The 19,236-nt window shown below is 43.4% G+C and overlaps 1 protein-coding gene and 1 pseudogene across 4 annotated transcripts in view; both read right to left on the reverse strand.

Moving 5' to 3' along the window:
• The window catches only part of Mboat1 (membrane bound glycerophospholipid O-acyltransferase 1), a 103,022-nt gene that overhangs the window by 48,486 nt on the left and 35,300 nt on the right, over positions 1–19,236 (reverse strand). For all 4 annotated transcript variants that reach the window (XM_076939211.1, XM_034510637.2, XM_076939212.1 and 1 more), the window contains exons 2-3: positions 1,398–1,543; positions 295–372 (exon numbers count right to left, since the gene is read on the reverse strand). In XM_076939211.1, coding sequence (XP_076795326.1) covers positions 295–372; positions 1,398–1,543 — 224 coding nt within the window. The remainder of the gene's footprint in view (positions 1–294; positions 373–1,397; positions 1,544–19,236) is intronic.
• Positions 9,210–10,471, reverse strand: LOC117714034 (non-POU domain-containing octamer-binding protein pseudogene; annotated as a pseudogene).

Consider the following 19,236-nt stretch of genomic DNA (forward strand, 5'->3'; position numbering starts at 1 on the left):
TTTCCACAGCTGTATAGTACTCTGGTGTGGTGACTGTCTAAGATGGACCCACTTTGAGGCTGCTTGATAAACAGATAAACCTTCTTCCAACTGAATCCCACTTTGTATCTTTTTTTTTACGTAAAGATTTTTATCTTTTTCCCATATCCTTTTCCCTGAAAATTCCTATCTTCCCCATTATCTTACATCCTAGAGACTCACAGACACACATTACTTACGGGGAACAAGCAAAAAACATTTCCCCCAGAAGATCCCAAAATTCTTCCAGTACACTGCTCAATCCCAGGATCTTACCTGTGAATGTTGGATACACTTGCAGTGACCATGACCCCATAACACATCAACACCAGCACAAAGAGATGTACAGCATACCTTTAAGATATATAAAAACAAAGGGAAGGAAAGATGCTAAAAACATACTGACCGACCTACTGGATACCCTACTCCCATCCATCCATTCCAAAGAGCAAGCAATTAACTCACAAGAGAATATAAGTCAAATTATTGTTCTATAAAATCAGAACACTGTATCTCAAAAAGACACCAGGAAACCTGGATACAGTTTACAGTTACAGCCCTGGGAATGTCTGGAATCAGTAAGTGGGGATGTTTACAGCTGTTTTACATCCATATAAAATTGAAAACCCACAGAGAATTCTTTTGGGTGGATTTCATGTTTTTAAGTCTGAAAGCTGCTTTTCTAAGTTTCAAAGTATCAGGAGCAAAATCCCACTCCCGTTATACCAGGGTTTTTTTTTACACAGTGGCTGATTCGAAATATGCATCTTTTCCCAGTGGTTTGTGGCATTACTCTGGTACCTTCGCCAAATTCACAGTTTCCTTGAAGAGTTACTTCTAGAAATGTTAGTGTCTAAAGAATGTACCCTAAGAAGTGTCACTGCCTAGGTATTTGCAATCTTCCGGTGTTAGCAGGTGTCTACACGAAGTTAAATCTCACATCTGTTAGAGAACGACTCATAGCCCTAATACCTGCACTGAAACCTTTGGACTAACACCAAGTCTCTAACAGGAAGACAAGAAACACACCATCTGCAAACATTAGGGAGGGTCCCCTGTTATGAAGAATTAAACCTTATAGCATTCCATCTATATGACTCAAGGAGGTCTGTAGAGATCTAGTCTTAAGAATTTAAAAAAAAAAAAAAAAAAAAAAAGAGCAGACTTTCAACACTTAGCCTCACTGCTGGTCCCAGTCTTTAACATGAGTGAAGGCTCCTACAATATCCCCATTAGTTTACAGTAATGTTTCTTCAACATTCACAGTCTCATCAATCTTTTCAATACATGAGGTATTTTACAATGTCACAGATTTCTTACCAAGAATAACATCACAAAACATCCAAACAATAATTAGAATTTATGAGTCTTATACTCACCAACCAAAACAAAACACAACAAAATAGATGCCCAAAAGGGTGGCCAAGGTGTGCCGGATCTCAGGGCTGGCTTTACCAGGATGTAAGTAGAGTCTGAACCAGAAAGCAGCGGACAAGGAGAAGAGCTGGCAAGCCACAAAGTTAACCTGTGGAGACAGAGAATAAGACTTTTTCAGTTTTTTTGCTATGTGTAAATCTACTTTTGGTTTTTCAGGTATCTATACAAGGTACATCTTGAAAGTTATGTTTTTTCCCCTCTCGCTGAGTGTCTGTTTGGAGGAGGGATGAGCAACAGAAGAATGCAGCCTTCACATGGTATAAAAAGACCAGGCTGGAGCAGAAGCTGGGAGGTTAACAATTCTCATTGACCAGTTCCCAACACACACAGGTTGGAAGATGGAAGCTCAGAATCACCAGAAACTCCATTTCCAGGAGATCTGATACTCTTCTAGCCTCCTTGGGTACCAGTCATGCAGGCAAAACACTCATTCATAAATAAATAAATAAATAAATTTGAAATGAAATGGTAAACCCAGGAGTCCCTTCTCCAGCCCCTCCAAACCTTCAAATGCTCTCCTTCCCACAGCAGGACATATCTAAGGTAACAGCTCTCCACCTTCCTAATGCTGCAACCCCTTTAATACAGCTCCTCATGTTGTGGTGACCCCTAACCATAAAAGTATCTTATTGCTACTTCATAACTATAAGTTTGCTACTGTTATGAAGTAACAATCATAATATAGATATCTGATATGTAGGCAATCCCCATGGGAGTTGAGAACCACTGGTCTAAGAACAGGAAGTCTGTTGCCTGGTTGGTTTTGGTTCTCCCACCTCCCCCTGGCACTTCTGTAAGAGGAAGAGTATATTACCTGCTATGCCCTTGTTCTGTGGTTTAAATGCAAAGCACCCCCTACAGGCTGATGTAAAGGAGTATTTTTTTGTAAGGGGTGTGGACATGGCTTAGCAGTAGGGCAGTAACCTTGTGTGTGTGAAGTCCTAGACTTGATCCCCAGTGTTGACAGTGAGGGAAATGAAAGTAAGGCAGACAGGAAGAAGAGGAACAAGAGGAGGACGAACCAAAGACAGAAGAAGAGACAGGATTTTACCTCAAACATTAAAAGCTGGGTACGGCGGCCACACCTCTAACCTCAGCACTAAGGGGTCAAAGCAGAAAGATCAGGAGTTGAAGGTCATCATCCCTGGTTGTACATATGAGATCAAGGACAGCCTGGGCTCTCCATACAAGCCAAGAGGGGAAAAAAAAGAGGGAAGGAAAAAGAAAAAAAACATAAAAAAACAATTTCTTAAAACCCATGGGGAAAATCAGCTACTTTTTGAAAAAGAACTAACATGTATTTTTGTAGTTTAAACTTAAGAAAGGCAAATACAAATTCCAAACATGTTGAGTGGTTTGACCATTATCAAAAGCTGGAAAAGCAATGTACACTCTTCAAAGTATTAAGGATGAAAATCAGTACCAAGTCATTTTTAGAAAGCAAAGAGTTAAAAAAAAAAAAAAAAGATTTAAGTCACAAATAAAACCACAGGATTTTATCAGCCCTTTCCCAAGCCACAAAGAGGAGCAGCTGTTACTGATGTTCATTAGCTGAGCACCAAGGGAGCAGCAGGAGGGGGACAGGGAGGAGAATAGGGAGGGGAGGAGGGGAGAGTGAGGGGGAGAGGAAGGAGGAGAGGGAGAGGGAGAGGGAGGGGGAGAGGAAGGAGGAGAGGGAGGAGGGGAAGGAGGGAGAGAGGGAGGGGAGAGGGAGGGGGAGAGGGAGGGGGAGAGGGAGGGGGAAAGGGAGGGGGAAAGGGAGGGGGAGAGGGAGGGAGAGGGGGGAGAGGGAGGAGGAGAGGGAGGGGGAGAGGGAGGGGGAAAGAGAGGGGGAGGGGAGAGGGAGGGGGAGAGGGAGGATGGGCATCAGCTCCACTTGAGTTCACTTTGTTTTCTCCAGAAAAAGCAACAATACTTTAGACTCCTTACACAGAATGAACTTTCAGCAAGTTTCCGTTCTGGCTTTGATGATGACTATATTGTTTCCTCTCTGTTTAAAAGATTATATCTCACCAGGCACCCAAACACACCTGTTCCCGGTAGACTCCACCTTTACTTGGGACCTTAAAAGACCCAGAGAAAAGGACTTAAAAGCCTTCTATGTAAGCTTCGACCTTCTTTTAATCTAGGCTAAATGAACAACCAACAACCGGCACACGATAGTGAGAATCTGGAGTGGGAGAGCACTCTTCTAACTCCAGCAGAGGGGAGCTGAGGCAGGAGGATTGCTAGCTAGTTCAAGGCCAGTCACAGGGTACATAATAAGATCCTGTGTAAACAAATGAAAAGTTGTGTGTGTGTGTGTGTGTGTGTGTGTGTGTGTGTGTGAGAGAGAGAGAGAGAGAGAGAGAGAGAGAGAGAGAGAGATTGATTTTCTTCTCTCAGCCCAGCAACCAGCCTACAGTAGGGCATATTTATTCAGGAAAGTGCCCACAGAGAAATGTGTTCCATTCCTTCTGTTTGGCCAGGAAACACAGAGCATTTGTAGACGAGAAATGATTCAGGGAATACAGCAGTTTTTAAAGAACAGCCCTCGGGACAGTAGCAACAGCTCTGCCTGGAATCCAGTTAAAAATGTGCCTTCTCTGGCACCCCAGATCTACTGAGTCAGAGCACTTCATGGGTGGATCCAGTAACATGTGGTTGTGTGCCCCTTTACCCCAGCATAATCCACTTTGAAACACTGGTATGAGTGAGAAAGCTTTCAGTGTGCTAAATAATCAGTGACACAAGCTAGCCAGGTATAATGGTGTACATATATAATCCTAGCACTTGGGAGGCAGAGGCAGGATTAGCACAACCTTGAAGCCAGCCTAGGTTGTGCAATATGTTTTAGAACCAGCCAAACTGAATAGAAAGACCTTATCTCAAACCCAAACCAAGAGAAAACAAAACAAAAAGAATACAGCCTAAAAGTGACTGTATTGTCTGAACTAACAAAGGTTCCTGGCTTGCCCAAACTTCATTGAGCTTCCTGCATCTTCTAGATGCATCTCCAGTTGTAGCAAGAACCACACTCCGTCCTTCCTGCCTGTCACCCTTAGTATTTGATCAGTCCCCTGTTTCACTAAAGTCGTCTTTGGACTAAAAAGGCTAAAGTATACATGACCACTTGAAGCAGTGCGTGCAATCTCTATTAGTCTACGCTACCAAAATTAACATGTGCATGAGCTCAGGACAGGATGATTTCACCAACTACTGTGGGCTGTTTCAAACTCACCTCCCCAGCTTCCTCCTGGCGGCCCAGTACCCAGTCTCTTTCCCACCCAACATTCACATGGTAGCCCAAGCTCCTTCTGCACAAAGAAGCAACATAGCCCTGAATCCAGTCAGCCTCTGGGTTTTCAGCTCCTAGGATGAGTTTTACAAATCTCCATCAGAGACAAACCTAAAAGTCAAGGCAGTTCCAAAAAGGGGACTGGAAAGGAGAAAGGGTTTTTGTTGTTGTTATTTTCTTTTGTTATGTTTTTTTAAATTTTCATTCAAAAAAAAAACCTTGTCTTTTTGAAAAGGATTCAACATATGCCAAATCCCCCCAAAGATTAAGCTCCACCCCTTAGAGGAAGCACAGATAACGACAATGTGCCAGCATGCACTGATATCCTTTATTAGATTCTTCACAATTACAAGGAACACTAGCAGGATATTTCCTTTTCCAGTGCTGTGGCCCACAGAGGCATCCCAGGGGCTGCAGTTTCATTCTTGAGTTCTAACAACACTCTCCCCACAATTGCAGTGTTGTGTGGACCCCACTGTACAAAGACAGTGTGGAGGCCAGCTGTTTTGTTGATCAGATTCCCAAACACAAGCTAAGCTGGCATGAGTCAGATCCAGCACAAGCTCAGTCTCTACAGCCTTTGCAAGATTTTGGAGTCACTGGGAGGAAACCAAACACACCCCCAAAGTGTGTGCTTTTATTCCAGCCTAGGGTGTGCTGTGCTGCGATTTTCAAATGTGGCTCATAAATAACCCCTCCCCACTCCCACTACTCTCACACTCGGCTAGAAAGCTGTTATTTGGGGATTTCTGTCTCATGGTCTTCATGGCTTCCAACTAAAAACAAACTGTGTCAGAACCTAGAAATATTGCCTTCCTCCTAACTGAAGAGAGTCAAACACACTATTTTTAACAGATAGCAAGTATCAACAGACCAAAACGATTTCCCCTCCTCCAGTGGTGTGCCAAGGAGGGGCAGGTGAGAGGGCAGACCAGCTTTCCTCGGCAGCACGGCTTAATACACACCAAGACAAAACCAACGTGACTGAAGGGGACCTGGCTCAAAGGAAAGTCATTTTCCCACCAACGATGCTCTCTTGCCTTGCACAGCATCCCCACCTCCCAAAGGGGAAGAACGAAGAAGGGAACTCAAATTGTGATTCCCTTCTGTTCCACAGAACAAAAAGTGTCTGTCCCACACCCTTTAGCTACTTTCCACTTTCAAAGAGATCCTTATTCCCAGCGTCTTGGAATGTCAGCAAGACATGGTTTTAAATCTCTAAGAGCCCATTTTTCTCCACTGACCGTGGATAAGCAAATGTTATTAAAGATGGATAATCAATGTGCATAATTTTACAACCCAGCAAACTTTCAATTGATATCTCCTCTCATCCTGAACATGAATGTCTTTTATTGAGTCATTGCAACGGGTGGAGGACAATGATTTTGACTACCACGCTAAGGATTCTGACAGCTTTACTCGCTAGCCTGCTTCCCTAGACACAGGGAGACGATTAGGAAGAACACTGTGAAGTCCAATGGCTAAGGTCACAGCATAGTCCACAGAGGTCACACACCACTCATCCTCTCAGTTCCTAGAACTCTCTGCCAAGCATACTACTCAAGAAACTTTGCTGGCTGCCTATAGTAGTTTCTGGTGCTGCCATAACAAAGTACCACAAACCAGTTACACAACAGAGATGGATCATCTCGATTCTGGAAGTTGGAAGGCTGAGACCAGGATGTGAGAGAGACTGGCTCCTCTGGAACCTCTCTCCTTAGCTTTACTATCTGGCTCTGTGTCCTCACATAATCTTCTCTCTGTGTATCAGTGTCTTGATTTTTCCATATAAGAACAGCATCTATATTAGATCCCATATGGTCCATCCTCATCACCACCTCTTTTAAAGACCATCTCCAAACATGATTACATTCTCAGACACGGAGCAGTTACGACTTCAGCATGTGAATCTAACCTGTAACACTGTCTAATAAAAACCCTCTTCTCAAACCCATGAGTTATGTTAACATCACTGTTCTTACCCCAGAAGGCAGAAAGCAGGCAGAGCCCAAAGCCAAGGCTTCACGGGATGCTATGGGTCTCATCATAACTAGCTACCTAGAGGCTACAACAAAAATGACCACCAATGGGGCCACCCAGCTGCTGGCCCTGCTTGGACGCTACTATCCCTGTCTAAAACTTGATAGTTTATTCTAGGTTTGTACATATTGAAAAGGTTACTGTCCTTTGGCCTCTGTTTCAAACACAGAAGCTCAAAAACAGTGACAAAAAGCACTTTTTAAAGATGCATGAATTCGTGTGTGTATACGAGTACTGGTACCCACCTCTAGTGTCTTCCTCTGTCACGCCCACCTAACCTTGTCAGACAGAGTCTCACACTGGACCTGGAACTCACCAATTTGCCTGAGCTGTCTAGCCAGCAATCCCAGGGATTTACCTGTCTCAGCCCCCCAGCACTGAGACCATAGGTGGGTACGACTCACGTGTCTTAAATGGCTTCTTGAAGACCGAACCCAGCTCTGCGTGCTGATGTAGCAAGCAATCTACCTACTGAGACATATCCCCAACCTGGCAATCAGCATTTGTTGGAGCATGTCACATGTCAGGGGCTCAACTGCTGTCAGTTGTCATTCAAAGTGACTCATATTTATTATCTAATCATTTCAAAGACTGTCAATAACTGCCAAGGAAATGAAAATACCAATTCCTTAAAACACTCAGCTGTATAGTAGCGCTCTGAGTTAAACTGAGGCTCCTAATCACCTGGCAAGACCCCAGTGCTGTCCATGGAGAATTTGCAGTAATACTACCAGGACTAAAACTCCTTGCCAATGACTGTTTTTTGAGTGAAACTCTCCAAGTCTCCAGAGCTTGTATTCTCACATACCAAGTCTCCTTCAGCAGTTCTGAGTAAGATGAGATTATCCCTCTTAATTCCCAGAGAAACAATCCACACATACTTGGTTATAGTTTAAATTTCACTGGAAGACTTCTGGCTTGCTGCGTCCTGAAAATATGGTATAGCATTGTATTAGTTACAACTCAGAACAAAACCCTTTAAAAACTGATACAGTGGGTGCAAATGGCCATCATGTCTCTTTATCCAGGACAAGGATAACCTACCCAGGAGTCCTGTTTATAACCCTTGGCTTAGTAGACAAGGAAGAATAAATAAAATTCAGGACCATGGAGGATTTATCTTCGAGCACACTCTCATCCACCCCCTCTGAAAACAAAATTCCCTGCCTCTGTTATCCAGTATAAAGAGCTAGTAATAATGATGGTGTGGCTAGCATTTCTGGTAGCAGGCACATGGCCAGATCTTGGCTACATCCTCTTTTCTGTCTAAATAAGTCATCTTCACAACTCTGAGGATATGTGAAGTATGTGGTAGACGGAAAAAATTAAGTCACAAAAGGGTTAAGAAATTTATCAAAAGTTCACATACCAGAAAGTCAGTATCAACAACTGGATTTGAATCCAGGGAGTCTAAGGCTGAGAGTGTGGCTTATTGGATACAGTGCCTGCACAGAGCCCTGGGCTCGACACTATCCTCGGGTACATAGCAAGTTTGAGGCCAGCCTGAGTTACAGAAAAGCCTTGTCTTAAAGGAAAGCAACTCAGGGAGTCTGGCTCCTGAGCCCGCCAATGTGCACACTGAACTCAACATTCTCTAGGGTCTTCTCAAAGAACTCTGGGCTTCTAGAGGAAGTAAGAGCTGCTGACGAGGCCTGGAAGACCATGTAGAACATTTGTGGATGATGTTATTAGCTTCAATGTATCTAGATCAATGACATATAGAAAAATAGCCCTACCACTAGCAGGGTTGTGTGTGTGTGTGTGTGTGTGTGTGTGTGTGTGTGTGTGTGTGTACGCACGCATGCGCAGTGCATATAGGTAATATACATATGTATAATGTCTACATGGCTAATATAAGACATTAAGATTATGTATATATTAATATAAAATGTACATGTATACATATATTGTATAAAATGTATACTTATGTGTAGTATATATTTTTTGAAACCTGACATTTTCCATGTGACTCAGTTCCACCCAGCTGAGGTTGTAATCAACTTCTCTCAATCTTATTGAAAAATAAAATATAACATCCAGCAAAGAATTGCCACCGTGTTCTCGGTTATATGAAAAAACAGCATCTACCCACAGGGTTGTAGTGGACATTCAGTGGGATGTGCTAGCACTTTCTAAGCTATAAAATGCCACATGAATTAGCTGAGCTACAAACTGCAAAGTTAGCTGGGCAGTGTTGGCACACGCCTTTGCCTTTAATCCCAGCACTTGGGAGGCAGAGGCAGATGGATCTCTGTGAGTGTGAGGTCAGCCTGGTCTACATCATGAGTTCCAGGACAGCCAGAGCTACATAGAGAAACCTTGTCCTGAAAAACTAAAAACCAAACCAAACAAAAACAAAAACTTTAAAGTGACTGCCTAACAAGACCACCCTGAGATACTCTCAATTGACCACTAGAATCAAAGGAGTTTTTTTCCCCTAAAATCGGCGGCGTTTATTTGGAGTAAATTCAGCTCCTGGAGCTGGACAGTTAGATGCTCCAGTCCACCAATTTCTCCAATTCCTTCCACTTGGCCAAATCATTCAGTTGGTGGTGGGGTCAATCCCAAGGTTCCATCTGGCATCAGAGCGGAAGGTCCTGGAGGAGCTGGAGTACCAGGTGGCACAGGAGCAGGGGGCATGGCACCCCTATCGTTTATGCCCATAGCACCTCCCATAACCATTTGGCCCACCTGTATCTCTTGTTCTCTCGCATCAGGGAAGGTTCCCTTGAATCCTTCACATCTTGTTATCACCGCATCCCACGGCTCCTACCTCCTACGCCTGCATTCCTCTTCCTGCCTGAGCTCTAACTGCTTTGGTTTCTGAAACCTCTTGGTTATGCAGCTCCTCCATTCTCCGAGGCTCTTCTGCCTCATTAGCATAAACTGCCTCCATCTCCATTCCTAGCTTCTCACAAGCTTCCTTGATGTTCCGGTACACTTGATCCTGTTGTTGCTTCTCCATCTCAGTGAGTGCCTTCCAGCGCATGTCTAACTCATACTCAAAGGACCCAGGTTGTGCAAATCTGGGTGGCTGTTCTCTCTCCTTGTGAAATTGTTGGTTTTTAATAACCAGCTTCTCTGGAAGTCCCTCTTCATCATCTAACTGGTTCATAGGCTCCACAGTCACAGGCCGAGGAAATACGGTTAGCGAGAAGTAGCCTTCACGGCATCTGTCCAGAGCTTTCCGAGCAGCTGGCTTCCCTGAGATCTCACTCCACCTAGCGAATCACTGAAAAGGCTTCTTCCAGCAGTCTGTAAGGGATGCACCCCGACAGGCAAAGCGCACTTGCGCAGCTGCTTTCCACAGAGTGGCATATTGTCCAGCGTCACTTCAGCAATTTCCGCTAGGGTTCGCATTTCCAAGCAAATAAAGCCAAAGGCTTTATCATTATGTATGAAAACTTCGCCTGCTTTTCCATATTTCTCAAAAAGTTTCCTCATTTCCTCCTCAGTGACGACAGGAGAAAGATTGCCCACAAAGAGACGGCTACATTGGGTAAAGGTCTTCTCTCCTGGTTTCCTGAAATTCTTCAGATCAATAGTCAAGCCTTCGTTCTGGCTGCTGGCGGGTTGTCCATTTGCAGGTATTGGTGGGGGTGGTTGCTGCTGCCGCCGCCGCCGCCGCTGCTGATGTTAATGGTGCTTCCTTGGGGTATGATTCTGCTTCTTCAAGTTAAAGGTTTTATTGCTCTGCATTTTTGCACCCTTGACTTTGATTTGAACATAGCAAAGTGTCTGCCTCCCAGTCCTCTCTAACCCCACTGCCTCTGCCCACAGTTCTTTGCTCAGAGTAAGGGCCACACTGCACGGCCTCCACCATCCCAAGAAAAAGCCAAATGAAAAAAAAAAAAAAACATTTTTAATTTAAAGATTTAAAATTCCTACCAAAACAAGATTGAAAACAACTGATATTTGGGCCAGAGATGGCTCATCAGGTAAATGCACTTAACCATCAAGCCTGATGATCTGAGTTCAATTCCCAGGCCCCATGTGGTGGATAGTGAGAACCACTTCCAGCAAGTTGTCTTTTCACCTCTAAACCCATGCAAAACACACACGCACATACACATGCACACACGCACACACACACACACACACAAAAAAAAAACTGGTCCATATGGAGTGTATAAAGCCATTCAGACAAGTTAAATCACTGCCCTGCTTTCCAGGACTGAATAAAAATTCTGTGGTGATTCCAGGCATCAAATAAAATCACATTTAAATGAAGTCCATCATAAAATGCCATCTGAATTTTCACTGATTTTATTTTATTATAAAATTAATAAATGCTCACTTTAAATAAAAAGTGACAGTAATCTATTTTCAATAGAAGATGTACAACATTAAATGAAGAGAATATCTCTTCATCCACCTTCCTTCCTTCTAGATCAGAGAACATTCCTTAATAAGTCTTCTGTATTTAATTTCAATATAAAAAGTGGTTTCTGTCCGCAGGCACTGGTTTCTCCTTTGGCTTCATACAATCGTGGTGTAATGACAACCCTGTGATGTGGTTTTCCATTCAACTATGAAGGCGGGCATCTTTCTCAGTGTGTTGATTAGCTCTGTCAACTTGATTGCATTAGTAAATGCCTAGGGCATTAGCCAAGCACTCTTCTGGGTATGCCTGTGAGGGTGTTTCCAAAGAACACTGGCTGGGAGGGAAAGGCCTATCCTGAATGTATGGCACCATGCCACACACTGGGATCCTGACTGAATAAAAAGAGAAAGGGGAAGTCAGTTGACCACTGGATTCCCCTATCTTTGCTTCCTGATCCACCATGATATGGGCAATCAGTTTTCCGCCAAATTCAGGTTCCACAACCATGGCTTCCCCTCCAGGATGAACTGTATCTCCTGCACTGTGAACCTGAGTAAGCTTCCCTTCCTTAAGTAATTCCTCTACAGCACAGCAGCTGTGAGAAAAGCAACTAACACACCAAATTCACTCATCTCCCGTTAACCTGTAGTTTTTTAAAGCTGCAGAGTATGTCACAGTATGGGGTGGTCGAAGGTGAATGAACATTCCTCCATCCTTAGATTTTTACAGATAGCCTGTCATCTTCAGTTCATTTCCTGGGAAGGTATATCAGTCAGCTTTGGGTTGCTGTGCCAAAAGACTTGGGGTAAACCAGGTATTTTTGATTTGTGTGACAAAATATTTTGGGGGCAAACCAAGCCACAAAGGTTTTAATGGCTCACAGTTACACAGGTTTCCATCCATGGCCACTTGGTCCCATAAGCAGTGTTCTTGTTGCTGGGCAGAACACCATGGTGAAATACGCTTGACGAAGGAACTTTGTTCACCTAATGAATGCTGGGAAGCAAAGTTGGAGAGAGGAAGGGCCAAGGTCTCCATTTGCCCTTCAATGCTACAACCCCCAACCCTTTAACTAGTCCTCAGTCTTACAGAAGGCTCTACCCAACAGTGCCAATGGCTGGCAACCAATCCCTCAACACCATGGCCTTTGGAGAATGTTTAAGATCCAAACCATAACAAGGAAGATGCATTCCACTTCCTGTCCACCCTGAGGAGTCACCAGAGAAGGGGGAGTGACTTAAAAAACAGTTAAAGGGAAGCACTGAGCATGCCCAGTTCAGGCCCCAAGAGGTTCCTTCATGGAGAACCAGCCTGTCTACAGGAAGCATTTCCAACCCTGTGCTCCCTGCACATTATCCCACGCAGCAGTCTTCCTGCTCAGCAGCACCAATTTGTAGGGACAAGAAGTCAGTTCCATTCAAGAGTAAAGACATATGGCAAGGCCTGATGGTGCAGAGGCAAAAGGATCATGTGTTCGAGGCATGCCTGAACTACACAGTGAACACAAGGCTAGCCTGAGGCACTTGGAAAAATATAAATTTGCAAATAAAAATCGAAGAAAGAGGTGGGCTGGATGTAGAGTTCAATGATAAGACCTCTAGCACAGCATGCATGAGGCCCTGGGATTAACCTTCAATCCTCCACCAGTAATAGTCATTAATAAATGATACATAGACAGTAAACCCTTTGTGGTCCAAGAATTCCATCACTATTAAAGTAATACTTCAATCACCGGTAATAGTCGCTTGGGTCTTATTTCTAAACTGGTCCTATATCTAGGAGAAAAAGCAAGCATACCGTATATATCGAGTGTCCAGGATGCTATGTGCCTGGCAGCGTCTGCACAATGGTTCTACAGTTTCTCATTTGCTTACGGCTTCTGTTGTTACAAGCTGTGCCATACAGAAACCTTTCCTACATATAGTTACTCACTGGTGAATTCGTGGCTGTAAGATAAAGTCCTAGCTCTGCCCAATGACATAGTTATTCAAAATTCAAAGTCCTATTACTTCTGTTTTCCAGTCTCAACTGCTACTAGTGAGACCGCTTCTCTCCTGCCACGCCCCTTCTCCCATGCCACGCCCCTCCTGCTGTTGGCATTGGATGGAGGAATCTGCCCAGGAGTTTTCAATCAGGTGGCGAGAAACTGAGGGGCGCTACTTCCAATATCCTGATTAGTAATTGAGCCCATTTCCCTGCCTTACTGGCCTTCAGCCTGGGAGTTCCGTGGTCACTAGACTAACATCCTCAAACATTCGCTGAAGAGCGGGAGCATCACCCAGATGAACTGAACACAGTCCCTCGATGTGCAGAAACTAGGCGACAGTAAACAATGGCACAAGTGTAAAACTGACTTTGTGAAACAGAAGCCACCTTGTCCCCTGGTATAACCTCAGCTAAATCATGCAGCCTGTGTCTCTATCAGGTGAGACTAGGGCTGGCAAGATGGCTCAGCAGGTAAAGACGCTTGGGGCCAAACCTGAGTTCTAATCCCCGGGACCCACACATGCAAACACACATACACAGATAAACGAATAAATGTACGCACATAAAATACATACACAGAAGTGGGGCTAGTGTAGCTGCTCTCCCAGAATTGAGTTAATACATGTCAGGTGATGAACCTAGCACCTACCACAGCATTAAGGCTGCAGCACACTTTAGATGTTACAACTGGCCTCTTTTTTTGTACCTTTGAACTGTTTTTCTGACACAGAACAGGAGAGACACTCAGAGGCACTACTTAGAGGCCATCAGTTCCTCTAAACAACCTTAGTAGAAATCATGTATAAGATGAAGAGAACTCCCCCAAGTCACAACTCCTACCTACCTAAAAAATAATAAACTCCTACACAGTTTAGGAACCAGCATGGCCTATGTGTAAAAAGGCAATCGGATGGCCCGCCAGCTTTCCCAAATGACGTTCCAGTTCAAAAGTGTGCTTTAAAGAGACAACATTCACAACTCAATTCCCAATCTCCTCTTTTAAACTTTTAAATATTTATATTCACATTTTAAATGCATAAATTAACTTAAAAAATGAGTCCAACCAATATCAATGTAATAAGATAGTGCTCTCTAAAAAACAGTACCCACAACCCCCACACACACACAGACACATACAGAGGAGAGTGTTTAGCTGTTTCCTGTCGCTAACAAGGCAGTCAGTATAACTATCATCAGTGTTTTCCCACTGGGTAAATTGAAGGTTAAATAAGGTAAAGACAAAAACAAAACAAAAAAGACAAGCTCCCAAGTGGCTTCTTTGTCCCATAACCTATGTTGTCTCCTAAACAAAGGAGACTAACCATGGACAATCTTTTTCCTGGTGACCTTAAGATAAATGGTTTTACTCCAAAGTAAGTTTCTCTACAGTCATACCCATCAATAATAATTATTATCATAACTATAATTATTATTATTGTTTCTGTTTAAGATCTTACCATGAGTGAGACCTTTAGGGACAAAGGTAAAAGCAGAGGGAGAGCTGCTGGCTTATGCAATACCCGGGGAGCAAAACCAATTATCTCAGGATATGTTGTGAAATTCTCAAAATTCCCCAAACAAAATTAATTTTAATTTGTCTTAATTTGAAAATAAAATACATTGCCACTTAGTTTTGATTAAACAAAGCTCCCGTGGGACCAGGTGGAATACAGCACAAGTGTCACATCTCCAAAAGTGGAGGGACAAAAGGCTTGGTGGCCATGGTGGAATGGAGGAGGCTGGCTGTCAGAAGAGGCTGCTGTGACAGCGTATTCCCTGGGACCTAGGCTATTCTGAGCTCTCATTACACCATCTCTTTCTCCAAAATATTTGTGTACAATAAAAAGGAAATCAACACGGACCAAGAGGCAAAACAACTGCCTGTCCCTAAGAGTCACCCCTTCCTTAGGTACAAAGGCACAATTACCGGCTATAGATTAAGTTGATTTTCAATAGTGGGCAAGCTTTTCTTTATGGTGCATTAATTTTCCAATTCTGTATAGGAGTCACAGGAAAAATGAAATTATTTGTAGTTTTGTTTGGTTTTTTTGTGACAGGATCTAGGTAACCACTCAGACTGGACTAGAACTTCCAATCTTCCTGTCTCAGCCTACCAAATGCCAGGGCTAGAGGCATGGGGCACCACACTCACTGTGGATTTCCATTTTTAAAATCAAACTTCATTGTTGGCTCCCAGCTTTCATTCACAAACTTCAGAACATTCAGACCACGGGGCACACAAACCACAGAGCACATAGGTGCTCTGACCAAGGCCTAGATTCTCCTACTTGACCAAAGCCAGTGAGCAGATGGTCTCTCAGCATCACCTACCCATAGGGCTCTGCTCTTTCTTCTTGACATGGCAGCCATGCTCTCCTGCCCCTCGTCTCTTGCCCTTCTGGTCACTGCTATCTCCTCTCCTTTGAGGATGCTGCCTCCCAGGACCCATGCCTGGCTTTTCTTCTGCCATATTATAAAAGTGAGGTCACCAATCACTTCTATGCCACCCAAACCCAGTTGTTACTGTCGAGTTCTCTTCTCAGCCCAGATGTCTCTCCTGAATTCCCAAGCATAGACCCTCCTGTCCTTCCACCCACTGCCAGTCTGCCTATAACAGCTCACAATTTTCCTCCTGTTTATTCAGCTCTACTATTTATCTAAGGCAGTGCTTCTCAACCTTCCTACGCTGCAACCCTTTAATACAGTTCTCATGTTGTGGTGACACCTCGACCATAAAATTATTTTTGTTGCTACTTCATAACTGTAATTTTGCTACCATTATGAAGCGTAATGTAAATATCTTTGGAGACAGAGGTTTGCCAAAGGGGTTGTGACCCACAGGTTGAGAACCAGTGCTCTAAGGAAAACACCATTTACCAAAGCAGCCTCACTCTGTCTTAGACCCACCTAAAAAGATGCAGTCTGCTCACACTGTATAATATACTGTGCCTCCTCTGCCTATCTTGCCCATCTTAAATCCCTCACTTCCCTCCCTATACCTATTGTCCTTCTGTCCAACCTTTATATCATAGCAGTAACTTACAATAATTCCAGTAACCGTCTAACTGACCTCCAACCCTGGCTTTGTCCATTTCTCCTCCTTAGTCCTGATCTGTTTCAAGTCACCTCCTGCCAGAAGCTTTTGCTCATCAAGTTCCAAGATAACAGACATGCTGCTGCTGCTGGGTAGTACCCTCAGCGTCCAGTACAGAAGACACATTCTTCTCTAGTCATCTCTTTCTTTACCTAAGCGTAAAACCTCCAAGGAGGCGGAGGCCCGGCGTCCTCGGTGTGGCTGTCATGTGACTGTTGTTCTAGACTCAGCAAATGTCTGTTCACTTCACATGGACACCAATAGCCAACCAGAGGAACAACTCTACCCAAATCTAGCTTGAAAACTTAGTGAGATTACTGAGGTGACTTACAGAAACAAGGGCCAGGGCTGACGCTCAGGCTGTTGCATCCCCAAAGAGCTTACACTGACTCGGGTACCAGTTCATGAAAGTTGCACCCTTAGCTCCCTTCCCAATTTGCAGGCAGCACCACCAGAAAGTATCCTCGATCCAGCAATTGCTTATGACCTTGACGACCTTGGGAAAGAGCACTGTGAATTTTGTAACTTTCATGAATTTTGGTGGCATTATAAGTTTAGTAAGTTTCCTATTTTATGAACTTCCCTCTCCCTCCAAGCAGGAATGTTTCAATTCCTAAGAAACAGCTACATAACTGGGTCCATAGTGTCTACCATCTCCATTAGGCTTGTAATACTATTAACGAAGGAAGGAAGAAGACAATGAATGAAGGTTAGGCTAGGAAGCAAAAGCAGGGGTGAGCATGTGGGGGGAGGGGGTTGGTTCAAAAAATAGATAAAGGGAAACAGAGTGGAGAACTGGCAATTCAAGGCCTATAGCCTGGACAGACAATGTCAGCTTAGTCTAGCCTGGGACAGACACTCAGAAAATCTTTGTCACAAGTGTGATGTGTGACCATGTATGTTCTAGAACCACTGGTAAGTTCATCAAAGGTGTGACCCTTTGAGAGTCAGGAGATGGTTTTGTGTTAGCAAAACTATCTTGTTCAGGTCAAATCTTCACTCCCAACTTGAAAGGGAGACATTATAATTAATCCTACTGATCCAACCAAGGAGTAGATCACTTTAAAAAAAGAAAATATAAGAGAAGTTTTTGCATATTCCAGAAGAACAGTGCTATGAAAACCAACTCTCATGGAGGTTAAAGTTTTTCACACTATACTTATCAAGCCAATGAAGGGTCTGCAGCCTTGTCTCCTCAACTCTTGTTTTCAAAGCTAAGCAGTGTAGTTGGGCAGGTGACTTGACTGTTAAGGGCACCTTTTGCTCTTACAGAGGACTCAGGTTTAGGTTCTTAGCACCTACATGGGAGGCAGCTCACAACAATCTGTAACTCTACTTCCAGAGAATATGACACCCTCTTCTGATCTCTGTAGGCACTGCACACTGACACACACACACACATACACACACACACACATACACACAGTGGATAGACATACACACAAGCAAAAATCTGTACACATAAAATAAAAATAAATACATAAAGTCAAAATTTTGCCCTCTCAAGTCTGTAGTTACCAAAGGCCTTATATGCAATTTTGCAAAGAAAATGCCAACAAGAACTACAATGATGGGGCTGGAGAGATGGCTCAGATGTTAAGAGCACCGACTGCTCTTCCAAAGGTCTTGAGTTCAATTCCCAGCAACTACATGGTGGTTCATAAGCATGTGTAATGAGATCTGGTGCCCTCTCATGGCCTGCAGGCAGCAGAATGCTATATACATAAATAAATAAAATGTTAAGGGGGGGCTGGAAATACTGCTCATTGGTTAAGAACACTGACAGTTCTTCCAGAGGTCTTGAGTTTAAGTCCCAGCAACTACATGGTGGCTCACAATCATCTGTAATGGGAGCTAATGCCCTCTTCTGGTGTGTCTGAAGACAGCCACAGTGTATTCATATACATAAAATAAATTAATAAATATTTTTAAAAATAACTACAACGATAAACCATGTAAATGTGAAAATATAAAATAATTTCATGCATATATAATATTTACCTTATGTATCATGAGTATATTTATCAATTAATAGCATAATTAATAGCAATAGCATAGTTCATACTAAATAAAACTATAAACACAGTAAATTATGTTTCATTATAACAGACAACACCAAAGCAGCAAAGTGGTGGTTAAATACAAGAGAGTAGAAACACACGATTGTCTAAGAGTCCTGGGAAACTGGCATTTCTAGGCCCCTGCTTCCATAAAGGGAAAAAGCTTCCAACAGTAAAGCTAGGATTTGAATCTCAAACTTCCACAAGATACTCATAGGTTAAACAGGTTTTAAAAGATACCACAATCTAATGGGAATCTTTCCTCAGAAATGATGAATCAATCATGCTGAAAAAAATACCCAAAAGTGAGTCGAAATGCACTTGGCAGCTTGCAAACCAGAACACAAAGGAGAGCTTGAATGTGTTTGGCTGACGAAGAGGTAGACCAGAGATCAGACAACTTTTCAAACTCCGAGAACTGAATGTAGGCTTGAGCCATGCAAGTAAATATTTGGGAATATGGAGTTTAAAGGATGGAGGGTGGAAAGATGTAAATGTTTGGGAAGAAAAAATACATAAAAAGCAGAGTAACGAAAAGGACGTGGAAGCCATCCATCTTCTCAAGACAGTTGCAAAGCTCAGTTGAAACCCTGACATTGACAGAATGATGAAAACAATAAAAACTCCACAACTGAAAACAATAAAAAAAAAAACCTCCACAACGCCCAAGCACACCCCAGGTACAGCAGGAGGGGCTCCACTGAGCGGCCATTCCCTCTAAACCTAATTGCTTCCTCCTGGAGGGAGGGTGGGGGCTCATACGACTCAGAAAACTAATGAGACGTCTGAAGTTCGGAAAACCCATGAACACTTCGGGATCCACAACATTCCATCCCAAGGCTACAAAAGCCATGGACCACTGCTGGAGACAGGAGAGTTTCTGTCACGGCTGCCTGAGACGCAGGGATTTGGGAAGGGAGCTTCAGGGATGTGACTTTTGTTAGCCATACAGTGAGCTTTTCAGTAATGCAGCTACCTTTGAGTGATCCAAACTCCTGTA

This window comes from Arvicanthis niloticus, chromosome 8 (genome assembly GCF_011762505.2).
Source record: "Arvicanthis niloticus isolate mArvNil1 chromosome 8, mArvNil1.pat.X, whole genome shotgun sequence".
Classification (NCBI taxonomy): Eukaryota; Metazoa; Chordata; class Mammalia; order Rodentia; family Muridae; genus Arvicanthis; species Arvicanthis niloticus.